The 18,444-nt window shown below is 42.4% G+C and overlaps 1 protein-coding gene across 6 annotated transcripts in view; it reads right to left on the minus strand.

The window, feature by feature from the left end:
- si:dkey-201i24.3 (kinesin-like protein KIF15-B) overlaps positions 1 to 10,444 on the minus strand; it is a 73,220-nt gene extending 62,776 nt beyond the window's left edge. For 4 of the 6 annotated variants that reach the window (XR_010976127.1, XR_010976126.1, XM_068044072.1 and 1 more), the window contains exons 1-3: positions 10,146 to 10,444; positions 4,551 to 4,602; positions 3,859 to 3,941 (exon numbers count right to left, since the gene is read on the minus strand). Coding sequence is in view for 4 of the 6 variants with exons in the window: in XM_068044072.1 (XP_067900173.1) it covers positions 3,859 to 3,941; positions 4,551 to 4,602; positions 10,146 to 10,169 (159 nt within the window). In the remaining 2 variants the exon portion in view is untranslated. The remainder of the gene's footprint in view (positions 1 to 3,858; positions 3,942 to 4,550; positions 4,603 to 10,145) is intronic. The other 2 variants (XM_068044070.1, XM_068044071.1) reach the window with 2 other exon arrangements.
- Between the last annotated feature and the right edge of the window lie 8,000 nt (positions 10,445 to 18,444).

Here is an 18,444-nt window from a genome sequence, read left to right on the forward strand (position 1 = left end):
CCTGTTGAGCTTTATAAATAACTCCCCTGGATATACCAAGTTTGTCTCGGTGTGCCCAAAATTGTCTCACATGCTCGTGGACATCCTAAATCGAGTCTGGCCATCCTTCTGTGATCGTGTTCCAAAGAAGCTGTAGTGTTGGATCTTTTGCCGTCTCAACCTGCAATTGTTGATATTTCTGCTGCGTGAAGTTCATCAGATCCACATGGAGTACATCCTCTAGCTTCATGTCTATCAAATTGACTTGTAAATCGACCTTTACTTCTGCAGTCTTCGCTGGACTGGGTAACCTGCCTCGTGTTTCGGATGTAACCATCAGATTACCAGTTTTGTACCGCCTGTCACAGTCTTAACCCTGTATTTTTACCAAGAGGCATTGCAATCTTGGCAATGTGCTAGTCAATGGCTTCTTCCAAATCATCTAGCGGGGTTTGTGGTCTGTTTCAACCCAAATAGGTATGTGTGAAAATGCATAATTCCAAACACCAAGGCTGACGTTTCTCGATGTTCAAGTAGTTTGACTGCACTGCAGACAAAGATTTTGATACAAATGCAACAAGCTTGCCTTTCTGCAAGATACATGCTTCTAATTCTTTCTGGGATGAGTCCACTTTGAGAGTGGTCACCTCTCTGGGGTCATAAAACTGTAATTGGATGTTTCCGATCTCGACTTCTTCAGTTCGTGGAAAAGATGTTGGTGGTCTCCGTGCCAAAGAAAACACACCCCCTTCTTCAATAATTCCCATCGAGAGAACGCTTTCTGCACAAGATTTGGGATATATGGAGATAAAAAGTTGAAGAGACCTAAACAGCATTGGAGATCCTCCTCATCTTGGGGTGTTGGCATAGCATGAACATCCTCCAGTTTGCTGGGCTCAGGACCAATACCTGCACTCAAGTATATTGATCCAAAGAAGTTGATTTGTTGTACATTGACCTTGTATTTGTGACTGTTAAATACCAGCCCTTCTTTGCGTGCTGCTTGCATCAGGAGATGTAGATTTCTGTATTGCCTGTTTCATCCTTCCCACTAATTCAGTGTAACTTATTAAGGACTTTAGATTGTAGCGGGTAGAACAAGGCCCCTAGTGTAATGGGTATTTTTTAATTAAGGGAATAACTAATTAATCTAAGGGTAAGTCTTGGCAGGAGAACTCAGCCTTGTGATATGCTCCTCCTGTGCTATGTGGAAAATCAGGGACGCTTCCAGTGTCCCTGACGACCATGTTTGCAGGAAGTGTATCCATCTGCAGCTACTGGCTACCTGCATTACGGAGCTGGAGCTGCGGGTGGATTCACTGTGGAGCATCTGCGATGCTGAGAACATCGTGGATAGCACGTTTAGTGAGGTGGTCACACCGCAGGTAATGGCTGCACAGGCAGAAAAGGGATGGGTGACCACCAGGTGGAGTAGTAGGCGCAGGCAGCTAGTGCAGGAGTCCCCTGTGGTCATCCCCCTCTCAAACAGATATACCGCTTTGGATACTGGTGGCGGGGGGGGGGGGTGGGGATGGCCTCCCAGGGGAAAGCAGCAACAGCCTAGTCTGTGGCACCATGGAGGGCTCTGCTGCACAGCAAGGGAGGAACAGGGGTGGAAGAGCTAAAGTGATAGGGGATTCTATCGTAAGGGGTGCAGATAGGTGTTTCTGTGGCTGCAAACGAGACTCCAGGATGGTATGTTGCCTCCCTGGTGCTAGGGTCAAGGATGTCACGGAGCGGCTGCAGGACATTCTGAAGGGGGAAGGTGAACAGTCAGAGGTCGTGATACACATTGGTACCAACGACGTAAGTAGAAAGAGGAATGAGGTCCTGCAACAAGAATTTAGGGAGCTAGGTAGCAGATTAAAAAGCAGGACCTCCAAGATTGTAATTTCTGGATTACTCCCTGTGCCACGTGCTAGTGAGTATAGGAATATGAAGATAGAGCAGGTGAATGTGAAGCTGAGAAGATGGGCTAGGAGGGAAGGCTTTAGATTCCTGGATCACTGGGTCTCTTTCTGGCAAAGGTGGGACTTGTACAAGTTGGACGGGTTGCACCTGAACTGGAACGGGACCAACGTCCTTGCTGGGATTTTTGCTAGTGCTGTTGGGGAGGGGGGGTTTAAACTAATTTGGCAGGGGGGTGGGATACAGAGTGGAGGTACAGTAGAGGGTGAGGCACAGCCAAATATAGAAGAGAAACTGAGTCAATCTGGAAGGCAGAGCAAATTGTTAAGGCACAAGTGAAAAATGCAAGGCTGGATTGCATTTACTTTATGCAAGGAATCCTACTAATAAGGCAGATGAGTTGAGGGCATTGATTAGGACATGGGATTATGACATTATTGCTATCACAGAGACATGGCTGAGGGAGGTGCAGGTCTGGCAACTCAATATTCCAAGGTATAGAATCTTCAGGCGTGATCGGGGAGGGGATTAAAGAGGAGGTGGTATTGCACTGTTGATCAAGGAGTCAATTACTGCAGTAAGGAGGGATGATATCTTAGAAGATTCCTCAAATGGGGCCATATGGGTAGAATTTAAGAACAAAATGGGGGCAATCACTTGGCTGGGCATGTACTACAGGCTTCCAAACAGTCAGGGAGAGATAGAGACACAGATATGTAGGCAAATCTATGAGAGGTGTAAAAATGATAGGGTAATAATAGTAAGGGATTTCAACTTACCTAATATCAACTGGGATAGTCTTAGTGCAAAAGGCTTAAAGGGGGAAGAATTCTTAAAATACATACAGGAGAGCTTTTTGAGCCAGTACGTAGAAAGTCCTATAAGAGAAGGGGCAGTACTGGACCTAATCCTAGGGAATGAAGCTGGACAAGTGGTGGACGTATCAGTGGGGGAGCATTTCGGGGATAGTGACCATAACTCTGTAAGATTTAAGGTAGTTATGGAAAAGGACAAAGACGGGCCAGAAATAAAGGTACTGAATTGGGGAAAGGCTGATTTCAATATGATAAAACAGGATTTGGCCAAAGTGGACTGGGAGCAGCTACTTGTAGGAAAGTCTACATCAAGCCTTGAATATATTCAATGACCCAGCCTCCACTGCTCTCTGGGGTAGAGAATTCCAAAGATTCACGACCCTCTTAGAGAAGAAATTCCTCCTCATCTCCATCTTATTCTGAAACTGTGCCCCTAGTTCTTGATTCCCCCATGAGGGGAAACATCGTCTCAGCATCTACCCACTCAAGCCGCCTCAGAATCTTAAATGTTTCAATAAGATCATCTCCCATTCTTCTGAACTCCAATGAGTATAGGCCCAACCTGCTCAACCTTTCTTCATAAGACAACCCCTTCAACCCAGGAATCAGCCTAGTGAACCTTCTCTGAATTGCTTCCAATGCAAGTATATCGCTCCTTAAATAAGGAGACCAAAACTGTACAAAGAACTCTCGGTGCAGTCTCACCAATGCCTTGTACAGTTGTAGCAAGACTTCACTACTTTTATACTCCATTCCCCTTGCAATAAAGGCCAACATTCCATTTGTATAGCGTGGCTGTAGGGAGGAGGCAGGTTGTAGGACAACATATTCGAAGTTTTGAAATGAAAACAAGAAAAGCTGGAAATACTCAGCAGGTCTGGCAGCATCTGTGGAGAGAGAAGCAGAGTTAACATTTCAGGTTTCAGAACGGTTCTGAAGAAGGGTCACTGACCTGAAACGTTAACTCTGCTTCTCTCTCCACAGACCTGCTGAGTATTTCCAGCGTTTCTTGTTTTTATTTCAGATTTCCAGCATCCGCAGTATTTTGCTTTTATATTTGGAGTTTTAATGGCGCATGAGAGGAGCACCAAGCATATAAACTTGATTAAACCATAAAACTTATCCTAAGAGTCCAAATGGCTGTTTTTTGACTGACCTTTTCTCCTGAGTTCCGATTTATAACAGACAGATTTTTTGAATCTTTGACTGTCACTGACGTTAATCTTCCCTCTTCCTCATCTGTAAATCCAAACAAAATGTCAGAGGGAAAAGAGATTAGTGCAAATGCTGATGTGCCCTACCCGTGCTATTCACCTTACCAAATATTTCTGATTGACACACTGTGCTGCTGTTATGTATGGCTTAAAGGAAAAGTGTAAAATAGTACAATTTCATGACATTTCTGTGCTTGTTATAATGACTTAAATTTCCAAATACAATGCAGAAATTAACAAATAGCGTACATTTATACTGCACTTTTCATGTCCCAAAATGTTTCACAGCCAAGGTAGTCACCATGGCAATAAACACTCACTATTTATCTGGATGTGTGTAGGTGCAGCAACACTCAGGAAGCTTGACACCATCCTGGACAGAGCAGTCTGCTTGATCAGTCCCCCTGACACTGATATCCACCCACTGCATCAATTCTGCACTGTGGCTGCAATATTGTCCAATCCACAGGCCGCACCAGGTGGCTTATCTGGGAGCATATCTGAACCCCAAAAACACCATCCCCCGAGCAGCAGAGCCCCTGACCCTCATAATGTTCTCTCAGTGAAGTGCAGTGTGGACACAACGTGGGACAAAACCCCAGAACGCCAGACTCGGAAGATAGAAACCCCTCACCTGAAACTTGCTTGAATCCAACAGCGACCTGCACTGGAACTTGTTCCATCATCTGAAACAAATAACAAGCAGGTGAGGAATTTATTTTCAAAGTGAGGAATTCATTTTCAAAGTGAGGAATCCATTTTCAAAGTGAGGAATTCATTTTGTTTAAAGCCCCTAAGTTTAAAAGCCTACTTAACCTTTCTGACAATGGCAGTCTGCACAGAGGTCACAAATTAGCCTGACCTCCAGGTTGAATAACACAGGAAGAGGCCATTCAGCCCCTTGAGTCTGTTCTGCCATTCAACTAGATCATAGCTGATCTGTAACTTAATTCCATCTAGCCTCGTTGGTTCCATAACCTTCATACCCTTGCCTAACAAAAAACTATCAATCTCAGTTTTGAGAATTTCAATTGTCACACAGCCTCAACAGCGGTTTGAGGAGTTTCCAAATTTCCATTGCCCTTTGTGTGAAGAAGTGCTTCCTGACATCATCCCCGAATGGCCGAGTTCTAATTTTAAGGTTATGCCCTCTTGTTCTGGATCCTTCTACCAGTGGAAATAGTTTCTTTCCATCTACCCTATACATTTAGATCTGAACTTTCTCACAATGCCTAGAGGCTAATTTATCGGCAGCATAAGCATAATAGGCATACATTCGAAGCTTTGCTTAACATAAGCACTAGCTGTTCCTGCTCAGCCCTGGGAACAGGGATGACAGACCTGGAACTTTTCGATAAGGATCAATAGAAGCTGGTACAAGGTGAATAAAGGTCATGGAATAAAATATAAAAGTGACGGGATTGTAACAAGGGTTTGGTCCTTGGGATCTCTTGGACTGGTTTTAAAAGCCTGAACGAGTCAAAGAGGAATTATCCAGTGTATGTGATTCTCTTATTGGCTCTGAGCTCTTCTCATGTTTTTTGCCTCTCTCAAATTATGTGGCTGGGTGCGGGGATGGGTGGCGCGGGGGGACGGTGGGAGGGTGGGGGGGGGGGGGGGGGGTGGTGGCTGGAGATAAAGGGCTGATGGTGGGAAGGGGGAGGCTTTGGGAGGAAGTGTCCAGTCATGATGCTCCAGCCATGGAGTATAATGTGTGAAATTCGATGGCAAATCACCTCCATGTAATTTGGAGTGTTGTCTAGGAGTATGCTCATTTAACCTTTACATGTGTTTGACTCCTGCACCTTGAGCTCTCATTCCTGGTACATAGACAGGACTGTAGCCTCAGTGTGTCTGCACAGTACCTGGCTGAATCTGCGTGAGTCATGTCCCAGTCAAACAAACAGACCCCCCATGACATGGTGACAGGTGGTCAGATTGAACCTGGAAATAGTAACTGTCCTAAAGCGGTTAAGCTGCCATGTGCACTCATCAGTGTGGTATGGAGACCAGGAAGATTAGGAGGTTCAATCTCAGGTGTTGGCTAAGTTGGTTACTATCAGCTGGGGCAGTGTTGAGTTGCACATCCTTGAGTTAGAAGAGGAATAATAATTGATCTGCTGCTGAATGTTGGACAGCATGCGTGGACTTTGGTTAAAGACAAAATTTGGTTCAGCTGTGACATTCCCCAGGTGAGGAGGGGAACGGATAGCTGCAGAGTCAGACTGCCTTCTTCTTTGGAGAAATATTTTACCAGCCACCTTCAACTAGAAGTTTTAAAACGATTGGGATATGGGGAAAGAGTGGGATAGTGGGGCTTTAATTGCTTTTCAAAAGACCCACCACAGACTCAATGGGCCAAATGGCCTCTTTCTGTATTGTGATGTACTATGATTCTATCTACTCTGACAGTTTGTTTGTCTAACCCTTCCGACATGAGAACATAGGAAACAGGAGCTAGAATAGATCATATGACCCCTTGATCCTGATCCGCCATTCAATACAATCATGAGTGATCTTCAACATCAACTCCACGTTCCCACCCTATCCCCAAATCCCTTGATTCCCTTAGTGTCCAAAATATTCCCTAAGTGTCCTAAACTGGTGAAATATGTGGACTGATTTCAATATCCGTCAATAAAATCCATCATCATTGTTTTAAACTAAGTCTAATGTATTATGGATTGGACACAGCTATAATAGTCAATGACTAATTAATGGCAATGTTTTATGGCTAATAGCCAGTTACATTTCTAAACATCACATTGAATGACTAAAAGATTATATATGGATCCAATCCAATATTTGTCAGAGAATCTGAAGTTTTTGTATAAATCTTCAGAATTTTCCCCCGAACTTGATTCACTTTTTGTATCTAGGGTTAGATGAAGAGAGTGGGAGGAGGCTTCTGTGGAGCATAAATGCCAACATGGACCATTTGGGCCGAATGGCCTGTTTCTGTGCTGTACATTCTATACAATGTGTCTGTAATACCTGACATTTACTGTGTGCTTTTATATATACCTCCATTCATGAATAAAACTATTACACAGCTTGTCACAAAAGAGTGGTTGATATTATTCATCTTGTGAGGTGACATGCAATGTAATCGAATTCCTGCATTCTGGGTAGCACACTTTGAGAAGGACATGAAGGCTTTGAGTACAGAAGAGCTTCACTGGAACAGTTCCACGATGAGGGACTGCAGTTATGTGGATAGACTGGAGAAGCTGGAGATTGTTTTCTTTACTGCAGAGAAGGCTAAGAGAAGAGATTTGATAGAGATGTTTAAAGTCATGAAGGGTTTAGATAGAATAAATAAAGAGAAACTGATTCCAATGGCTGAAAAGTTGATAACCAGATTTAAGGTGATTGACAAAAGAACCAGGGGAAACATGATGAAAAACAACAAAGACTTCGAAATGAGCAAAGGAAACCCACCTCGGATAGATCCTTCACCATTGACAACATTACAATGGTCTGACTGAGCAGCCAATTAAGCATAGAATGACGGGGTCCTCTGTTAGCTGAAGCCAATTGTTTTGCCCCAACTATCAAATAGCATACTAAATAAATTAACATAGAAAATATTGTTATTGCCAAGTTGTGTAATCAGGTGGGAAAACATTTTTTACCTGGTATACCCTTAATTTTCACCTCGAAAGACTGGGCAATAAACTAGCATTTCAGGTTATTGGAACAATTGTGAACTGTGAGGAGGATAGTGTAGAATTTCAAAAGGACATAGAGAAGTTGGTGGAATGGGCAGACTGGTGGCAGATGAAGTTCAATGCAGAGAAATGTGAAGTGATTCATTTTGGTAGGAAGAACGCGGAGAGACAATATAACATAAAGGATATAATTCTAAAGGGGCTGCAGGAGCAGAGGGATCTGTGTGTATAAGTGCATAAGTCATTGAAGGTGGCAGGACAGGTTGAGAAAGCAGTTTAGGGCGGCACAGTGGTGCAGTGGTTAGCACCGTAGCCTCACAGCTCCAGTGACCTGGGTTCAATTCTGGGTACTGCCTGTGTGGAGTTTGCAAGTTCTCCCTGTGTCTGCGTGGGTTTCCTCCGGGTGCTCCGGTTTCCTCCCACATGCCAAAGACTTGCAGGTTGATAGGTAAATTGGCCATTAGCAATTGCCCCTAGTATAGGTAGGTGGCAGGGAAATATCGGCACAGGTGGGGATGTGGTAGGAATATGGAATTAGTGTAGGATTAGTATAAATGGGTGGTTGATGGTCGGCACAGACTCGGTGGGCTGAAGGGCCTGTTTCAGTGCTGTATCTCTAAAACTAAAAAAAAAACTGAAAAAAACAGTTAATAAAGCATACAATATCCTGGGCTTTATGAACAGGGGCATAGAGTACAAGAGCAAGGAAGTTATGTTGAATTTATATAAGACACCAGTTTGGCCTCAGCTGGAGAATTGCATCCAGTTCTGGGTGCCGCACGTTAGGAAAGATGTAAAGGCATTGGAGAGAGTACAGAAAAGATTCACCAGAATGGTTCCAGGAACTTCAGTTATGAAGATAGATTGGAGAAGTAGGGTCTGAGGAGATTTGATAGAGTTATTCAAAATCATGAGAGGTTTGGACAGAGGGATCTGTGTGTATAAGTGCATAAGTCATTGAAGGTGGCAGGACAGGTGGCAGGATAGGGAAAAAATGGGTTCCCATTTGTGAAAGGATCAAAAATAAAAGTGTGCAGATTTAAAGTAATTGGCAAAAGAAGCAAAAGCGACATGAGGAAATTTTTTTTCACGCAGTGAGTGGTTAGAATCTGGAATGCTCTGCCTGAGAATGTGGTGGAGGCAGGTTCAACTGAAGCTTTCAAGAGGGATTTAGACTGTTATCCGAAAAGGAAGAATGTGCAGGGTTACGGGGAGAAAGCGGGGGAATGGCACTAGGTGTATTGCTCATTCGGAGAGCCAGTGCAGACATGATGGGCCAAATGGCCTCCTTCTGCACTGTAACAATTCTGAGATTCTGGGATTAGCCACGTATTATAGAAACCACTCGATTTTAATTGAAATTCTACTTTGATAGCGCCAGTTTTACACTGGGTTGGCAAGGTGAAGATCTAACCCCCATCCCCAACCTTAATATTCTCTAAAATGGCTTAGAGTACATTATATAGCTAGGTATGCTATGGCTGATCCGGGAGCATGCTTGTCTTAGTAGATGAAAGGTTGTGGGTTCAAGCCCTGCTCTGGGGACTTAAACATAAATGTTAAATTGATGCTCCCTGATGGTGTGCTGCAGTGTTAGAGGTGCCATTTTCAGATGGATATGAAAGATCCCATGCCATTATTCTGAAGAAGAGCAGGATAGTTCTTCCCAGTGTGCTGGATAAATATTTATCCCTCAAACAGTATCACTAAAAAAAAAACAGACGATCTGGTCATTATCACATTGCTGTTTGTGGGAGCTTGCTGTGCGCAAATTGGCTGCTGGGTTTCCGACAATACATCAGTGACTATACGTCACAAAGTACTTCATTGACTGCAAAGTGCTTTGAGACATCCTGAGGTTGTGAAAGGCGCTAACTAAATGAATCACAAAGAATATACAAAGAATCACTATGAAGCGGAGGCCCAGTACTACTCTTTGTTTGAAAAGCCTTCTTTGGACAAGTAAGGGTGGACAACAAAGGTGAACTTGCATGAATCTCTAGTATCTTGGAAATGTTCAAAAAGGATAAATAAAATGGAAAGCATTTCAAATCCTTTAAACACGAAATAAAAGCAGCAGGATACTGGAAAGTAGATCTGACAAATGATTCCAATCAAAATGTTAACCTGTCTCCGCCATGCCTTTGTCACCTCCAGACTCGACTAGTCCAAAGCTCTCCTGGCCAGCCTCCCATCTTCCCCACTCCATAAACTTCAGTTCATGCAAAACGCTACTGCCTGCAGCTTAACTCGCACCAAGTCCCATTCACCCATCACCCCCTGTGCTCACTGACCTGCATTGGCTCCTGGTCAAGCAACGCCTCGACTTCAAAATTCTCAACCTCCTGTTCAAAACCTTCACCCCTCCCTATCTAACCTCCTCTAGCCCTACAACCCTCCGAGAACTCTGTGCTCCTCCAATTCCAGCTTCTTCAGCATCCCTGCTTTCCATTGCCTCCATTTTCAGCCATCTCGGTCCTAAGCTTTTAAATTCCCTCCCTAAACCTCTCCACCGCTCTACCTCTCTCTCCTCCTTTAAGCTGTTCCTTAAAACCTACCTCTTCAACAAAACGTTTGGTCATCTGTCCTAATGGTTCCTTCTTTAACTCGGTGTCACATTTTTTCGATAACGTTCCTTTGAAGTGCCTTGAGGTCTTCTACTACATTAAAGGCACTATATAAATGCAAGTTGATGCTGATCATCTTTCAGATACTGACTGGCCTACTATGCATTTTAGCATTTTCTGTTTTCAGTCTAATATTTATCAAGACTTCAGACTTTTTTTGAACACAGACGTTAAGTGATAAATGTATAAAGGATCTTATTGCCTGCTCACTGTAGCAAATGCTGGCTTGTTCAGCTGTTGTTTTCTTAAGAATCATTCAGCACTTCAGTACTTCGAATTGGGACTCTGCAAACACAATTCAATACTCAACAGGTTAATAATTAAAAGATAGTATGTTCATCTGCTGCAAATTTACAATCAATTTTTAACAGGCAGGGAATCATCTTACAATAGAAAGACCAGTGGGTTAAATTATTAATAACTTGTTTCACTTTATTCCGTTTCCCTGTCTGTCATCATCTCACTCCAAACTACTCAAAGCTTTCCTCACCTTTTGTAACTGTACTTTCTTTTCTTCCATTTACAAATTTCATACTCCCTCAGGACGCCTCCACAAATTCATTTTTCTTTCTTGAAATGTTGTGGATTCTTTCCTCATTTTCTGGTTTCCTCCTCCCCACCGTTTTTAAAAGAAGGCCCTTAATTTAAGGCAACTGCTTCGAGTATGTGAGTGGAGAGGTCGCTGGCAGTTCAGTGGAGATAAGTTGGAAAGAAGGACAATCCTTCAACTGGGATGGAGAGACTGAGACAGGAGTACCTGAGGCAGAGATCAAGCCTGAAACGCTAACTCCAATTTCAACCTAAGCTGCCCAGCGGTTAATATTACCAACCCTACTTTGCAACAATGACTACAATATAAAAGTCCTTGATTGGCTGTAAAGCCCTTTGAGATGTCAGGTGGTCATGAAAAGTGCTATAGAAATGCAAGCTTTTTTTTCCTTTTATTGTCTTGACGTCACTGGGAATTAAAGACTAAAGAGTAACCCAGGAGGAAAATTATATGAGGGCATTAATTTTTTTTTCATTTTCTTTCAACATTTTTGTTGATCAGTCAGGAAAATATTGGAGATGGCAATAAAATGGCTGTTGACTGACAGTCAAAAATTGGTTCGCTTTCCAGTTGCCATTGAAATGTGTAGTTGGACATGTCCAGTGACTAATGGGATGGTAAGAGGCAGGAGATCCTGAGATAAAACCTCCAGGAATCTGTCCTTGCAGAGTTTGCAACCCATCAGTATCAATCCATTTCTGACAGTTCCTGCCAAGTGGGCTAGGCTAAAATTACCCACACTGAGCCTGAGAGAAAGACCTGCCTTTCAGGACATTCCTGTGTTTTACAGCCGATGAAGTACTTTTGAAGTATAGTTACTGTTGTAACATAGGGAACGCGGCAGCCAATTTGCACACAGCAAGGTTCGACAGACATCAATGTGATCATGATCAGATAAACTGATTTTTAGTGATGTTAACTAAGATATAAATATTTGCTAGGACACCAGGGAGAATCCTGTGCTCCTCTTCAAGATAAGGCCCCAGGATCTTATATCCACCTGTGGCCTCAATTTAACACCTCACCCAAGAGATAGCACTTCCAACAGCACAGCACACCCTCAGTACTGTACAGGCAGTGTCTGTCAGCATCATGCAATTGATTCCCTAAACTGAGGTTTGAACCCACAACCTTCTGGCCTCATAGATAGAACACTCTTATCTAGTGAGCCAGGGACACAAACTAGGAAGAGAGAGGAAGACTGACGTATTGGGAGCCAGTGAGAGGCAGAGACTGAAGCCATGAACTGAACAGCCATGACAATCGCAAGAGGCACAATTTATCGATAAAATTAAGCCTCTCTTACATTTGATTTCCTCAGGGAACACAATTTCTACTTGCATAAATACCAATAATTGTTTTCAGGCTCAAGGGGTTAAACAGCCTACTCCTGTTCCAAGATTCTGTTTTCATTGAAGTGATCGATCGTCCGGAAATCCAATAGCACTGGAGACCCAGTTTGTCTGGAGTCTTGATGCTGTCATCAGGTCTCCATTTACAGATAAAACCTTTGTTATCCGGCATACACTGGACCTGAGAGGTGCCGGGTGATCGAAAATTCCAGTTAATCTAGAGTCGTACTACCAAGGCAATACAATGAAATTGTTTTAATTTTAAGAGAAATGATTACCTGCAAAGAACAAGAAGATGTACAATACAGAAATCTTGAGGCAGTTGTCATGGTCCTGTAGTTTTTTTTCGGAATATGCAGTTTGCCTTTAAGGCTTGCAAGGGATCAGTATTGCTTTAAGAACCAGCAAGCCTTAGGAGTTATAGGAAGGTGCATTTTCATTGCCTTAGAAACAGCCATTTGGAGACTGCGATTCAAAGGGTGCATTCTTGATACCATGGAAACAGCCACTGGGAATGAGCCTGATGCGGTACATTTGTTACAATTCAGTTTGAACTGGCAGTTAGTAAGACAGTTTGAACACACTGCCAAAGAAGACACAGAGGATACAGCTGTGATGAACACACCTGAAAAAAAGAGATCTCTACCATTTAAACTGAAGGAAGAGGATTTTTAGTCTGTTTAATTATTATCTCTCAAAATTCTAAAACATCAAGCTAAGACAGAGATCTCTGGGAATTTAAATTGAAGAAAGGGAAGTTAGACTGTGACAATCTTTTATCCCTCAAAAACTCTAAAGTCAGATTGATTCTGTTGAAAGTGTTTGCAAGTCGTTAATTGTTGAAATTCGCTGGACTTCGAACAACATTCTGTGAGGACTTCGAACAATATTCTGTGAGGACTTCGAACAATATTCTGTGAGGACTTCAAACAACATTCTGCGAGGACTCTAATTTTTCTATTTTTAAATGTTCATAGTGTTTAAGAATTTAGTTCTTTTAATTAAAGAGTTAATTTGTTGATTTAAAGACACCTGGTTTGGTTAGCCTCATTCGGGGGTTAGTAGATGGTACAATTTTGTGGGTCTTTCTTTAATTTGGAAAGTTTTTAAATGATATGTTAGCCGATCTGTGGAATGACGGGATTGAATTAACAGTGCGTTGGTCCCACCACAATCAGAATCGTATATTTTGATTGGGGGCTTTGAAAGGACTGGTCGGTCATAACACAGTAAAGATGCATATAATTCGTGAGCAACTGTAAATTTAATGTATAAATTATATTAAAGCACTAGATATAGAAGGTGATGGGACAGAATCTGTACTGAGCCTATGACAAGCCCTGGAAGCTTTCTTGAAAAGATTTTGGATATCAGTTTGCCTGCTTGCCTTATGTCTTTTTTGTATGAAAGAGGAGTGTAAAATATGTAGCTCTTGGGCAGATTAACAAGTTTGCCTTTCAGTAATGTATCAAATGCTGAAGCAGCATGAGCCCAAGTTATTTTCTGTTCCTCACTAAAATCTTCTTCTGCAGAATCTTCTTCAGTTTCCTTAGACTTCTCAGGATTCAGGACAATTATTTACACATCACTAACAACATGTGTCACTGCAGCCTCCTTGTCAGCTTCAACCCAAACTTCTACATCATTTTCACTAAGCTGTTTGATAGGATTTCTAGAAGGCACATCTCTCAGCATGTCAAGAATTTGTGATTTTTTTATGGCAAACATCAAAGCCATCAAATTCCTCTTCAGCAGAAGACACTTTTGCAGACATAACACTGGGCCACAATTTTCTCCAAGCCTTCCTTAATGTTTCACCTTTAACTGAATTCCATGCGCAGTCCATATTGAAAATTGCATCTTTTAAGTTTTTTATATGATTGAAACTTTTGGATTGAAACATAGAAACATAGAAAATAGGAGCAGGAGTAGGCCATTCGACCCTTCGAGCCTGTTCCGCCATTCATTATGATCATGGCTGATCATCGTGCCTGCATGGTTGATTAACTTTCTTCGGAAATCTCTCCAGTAAAAACATTTTATATTCTGGATGACGCCCTGGTCAATTGGTTGAATCAATGAGGTAACATTGGCAGGTAGGAAGATGGGTAAAAATATTATCAGACACTAACTTCGATTCATGAGGGTGAGCTCGACAATTATCTAATAAAAGAATAGCTTTGCTACCTTCAGATTTTCTTATTTTTCTAATATGTTCTTTCACTGTAGGTACAAAAACATAGTGAAATCAATCATAAAAAATGTCTTTGGCCATCCATGCATTATTTTGTGCTTTGTAATTAACAGGTTTAAATGCTCAATGACGATTATATTATCGCCTAAAGTTTCACTCTGTGCATTCCTGTGGTATTAGCCCATGCAAGCACAGTTATTCAGTTTTTACTTTGCTTAAAACCTGCAGCACTGGTTTCACTCGCACCAGCTCAGGTAGAATTAGGCAATCAGTGCTAAAATAGGCCAATTTCATCTGTGTTATAAATTTGTTCTGGGGATAAATCATGTTCAGCAATTAATTTATTGAAGAAATCACAACACTTTTCTGCAGCCTCAGGGTCAGCTGATTTTTGTTCACCGGTTACATCTAACCTTCTTATGCCATGCCGTTGTTTAAAGCAGGACAGCCATCCACTGGAAAATGCACATGGTAAATGGTTCAGTCAATTCCATTTCTTTATTGAAAGCCTTTTGCTTTTGCAATGAGCATTGGGCCAGAGACTGGGGCACCCTGGGAGCGTTTTAACAAAAACCACTTGTACAATACACTGTCTAGCTGCTTTAATTTAGGTTTGTGTAAAGTACGGTGCTGTTCAACAGCCTTATTAGTCTTGGAACTAGCAAAGAATTTCGACAACTTGGCATTTTGGCCCTTGATGTCATATATGGTTGACGAACCAACATTATATTTATCAATGCATTACGATTTTCACCTTTTTCAAGACGCCTGCAAATGTCTATTTTCTGGTGTAGCATCAACAAAATCCTTTTCCGCTTTCCCCATTTTCCTGTCAATGCTTTGTTGGACAGCAGAATGGGTGGATGGGGAGATAAATCGCAATACTGCATTTGCATAGCAACACGACATGGACTGCCAGCACTGCTATTAAGATGATGATTGGCGGCATCACAAACTACAGTACAGCAAATCCCAGAACAGCCGGCTGCACTTGGGAAAACTCGACATTGGGAAAGGAGCCTCGGAAGATGTCGCAAATTCCAGATAATAGAGCTTTACGTTTGGTAAAGTGCCAGATAACCGTGATACAATCGAAATGTGGAGCTTATTCAAGGAGCAGCTACTGCGTGTCCTTGATAAGTATGTACCTGTCAGGCAGGGAGGAAGTTGTCGAGTGAGGGAGCCGTGGCTTACTAAAGAAGTTGAAGCGCTTGTCAAGAGGAAGAAGAAGGCTTATGTTAGGATGAGACGTGAAGGCTCAGTTAGGGCGCTTGAGAGTTACAAGCTAGCCAGGAAAGATCTAAGAAGAGCAAGGAGAGGACACGAGAAGTCATTGGCCGATAGGATCAAAGAAAACCCTAAGGCTTTCTATAGGTATATCAGGAATAAAAGAATGACTAGAGATAGGTTAGGGCCAATCAAGGATAGTAGTGGGAAGTTGTGTGTGGAATCGGAGGAGATAGGGGAAGTGTTAAATGAATATTTTTCGTCAGTATTTACAGTGGAGAAAGAAAATGTTGTCGAGGAGAATACTGAGATACAGACTACTAGGCTAGATGGGATTGAGGTTCACAAGGACGAGGTGTTAGCAATTTTGGAAAGTGTGAAAATAGATAAGTCCCCTGGGCCAGATGGGATTTATCCTAGGATTCTCTGGGAAGCCAGGGAGGAGATTGCAGATTTGTCCTTGATTTTTATGTCGTCATTGTCGACAGGAATAGTGCCGGAAGACTGGAGGATAGCAAATGTTGTCCCCTTGTTCAAGAAGGGGAGTAGAGACAGTCCTGGTAATTATAGACCTGTGAACCTTACTTCGGTTGTGGGTAAAATGTTGGAAAAGGTTATAAGAGATAGGATTTATAATCATCTTGAAAAGAATAAGTTCATTAGAGATAGTCAGCACAGTTTTGTGAAGGGTAGGTCGTGCCTCACAAACCTTATTGAGTTTTTTGACAAGGTGACCAAACAGGTGGATGAGGGTAAAGCCGTGGATGTGGTCTATATGGATTTCAGTAAGGCGTTTGATAAAGTTCCCCACGGTAGGCTATTGCAGAAAATATGGAAGTATGGGATTGAAGGTGAATTAGTGCTTTGGATCAGAAATTGGCTAGCTGAAAGAAGACAGAGGGTGGTGGTTGATGGTAAATGTTCATCCTGGAGTTTAGTTACTAGTGGTGTACCGCAAGGATCTGTTTTGGGGCCACTGCTGTTCGTCATTTTTATAAATGACCTGGATGAGGGTGTAGAAGGGTGGGTTAGTAAATTTGCGGATGACACGAAGATCGGTGGAGTTGTGGATAGTGCCGAAGGATGTTGTAGGTTACAGAGGGACATAGATAGGCTGCAGAGCTGGGCTGAGAGATGGCAAATGGAGTTTAATGCGGAAAAGTGTGAGGTGATTCACTTCGGAAGGAGTAACAGGATTGCAGAATACTGGGCTAATGGGAAGATTCTTGGTAGTGTAGATGAGCAGAGAGATCTTGGTGTCCAGGTACATAAATCCCTGAAAGTTGCCACCCAGGTTAATAGAGCTGTTAAGAAGGCATATGGTGTGTTAGCTTTTATTAGTAGGGGGATCGAGTTTAGGAGCCACGAGGTCATGCTGCAGCTGTACAGAACTCTGGTGCGGCCGCACCTGGAGTATTGCGTGCAGTTCTGGTCACCGCATTATAGGAAGGATGTGGAAGCTTTGGAAAAGGTGCAGAGGAGATTTACTAGGATGTTGCCTGGTATGGAGGGAAGGTCTTACGAGGAAAGGCTGAGGGACTTGAGGTTGTTTTCGTTAGAGAGAAGGAGGAGAAGAGGTGACTTAATAGAGACATATAAGATAATCGTGCAACTGTGCAACAGCCCCAACAAACAAATTTCTCTGCAGCACCTGTGGAAGAGCCTGTCACTCCAGAATTGGCCTTTATAGCCACTCCAGGCGCTGCTTCACAAACCACTGACCACCTCCAGGCGCGTATCCATTGTCTCTCGAGATAAGGAGGCCCAAAAGAAAAGAAAGAAAAGAATAAGATAATCAGAGGGTTGGACAGGGTGGATAGTGAGAGCCTTTTTTCCTCGGATGGTGATGGCAAACACGAGGCGACATAGCTTTAAGTTGAGGGGTGATAGATATAGGACAGATGTCAGAGGTAGTTTCTTTACACAGAGAGTAGTAGGGGCGTGGAACGCCCTGCCTGCAACAGTAGTAGATTTGCCAACTTTATGGGCATTTAAGTGGTCATTGGATAGACATATCGATGAAAATGGAATAGTGTAGGTCAGATGGTTTCACAGGTCGGCGCAACATCGAGGGCTGAAGGGCCTGTACTGCGCTGTAATGTTCTATGTTCTATAACAAAGCTTTTACTGTACAACTAAAAGTGCTTTTCTATTTTGTTCTTTTGCAATTCTCCTGATTGAAGAGTGATACCTGTACCTTGGCTTCCTGTGTTTACATTGTAAAATCTACTAGTTTATCCCAGCAATGGAGTCATGGGTTCACAAAAATCTGAGTCTGAAAATCAGCTGACAGGATAAGGGAAACAGATTTTGCAATGTTAGCCTAGGGAACAAATGTACAGAGTTCACTCTCCGGTGACCAAAACTGCAGAACTAACAAATGTTAAAACATGGGACTGGCTTTCCTTCCTTCTGGGAATGTTAATCAGCTTTAATTTGGAATGGAAGCAGAAGAAAATTAAATGGGGGGACGGGTGTGTGCAGATCAAGGATCTTTGAGCATCACACTCTGTGTCTGCTTTTATAACCAGAGGTAAACTGTTGGATGAAGTATAGCTTCATATAAACTGCTGAGATTAAGTAAGCCACTAATGAAGTTTACAAAGCAACTGTCAGTCTATATTAGTTTATCTTTGTAAAAAATAGCATCTCATGATTTTTATACCAAGTCTCTTGATTTTTCTTTAAGAGTTGGTCTCCTGATTAATGGTGGAGTTGGCGTTACTGAGAGAGTAAGCTGGACGTAAACAAATTATTTTTGACAATGAGAAAAGGATTGGAGGTATTAAATGCAAAATTTGCAAGTTTCAATAAGAACATAAGAAATAAGAGCAGGAGTAGGCCATTCAGCCCCTCGAGCCTGCTGTGCCATTCAATAAGATCATGGCTGATCTTTGATCAACTCCA

Source organism: Heterodontus francisci, chromosome 12, assembly GCF_036365525.1.
Source record: "Heterodontus francisci isolate sHetFra1 chromosome 12, sHetFra1.hap1, whole genome shotgun sequence".
NCBI lineage: Eukaryota > Metazoa > Chordata > Chondrichthyes > Heterodontiformes > Heterodontidae > Heterodontus > Heterodontus francisci.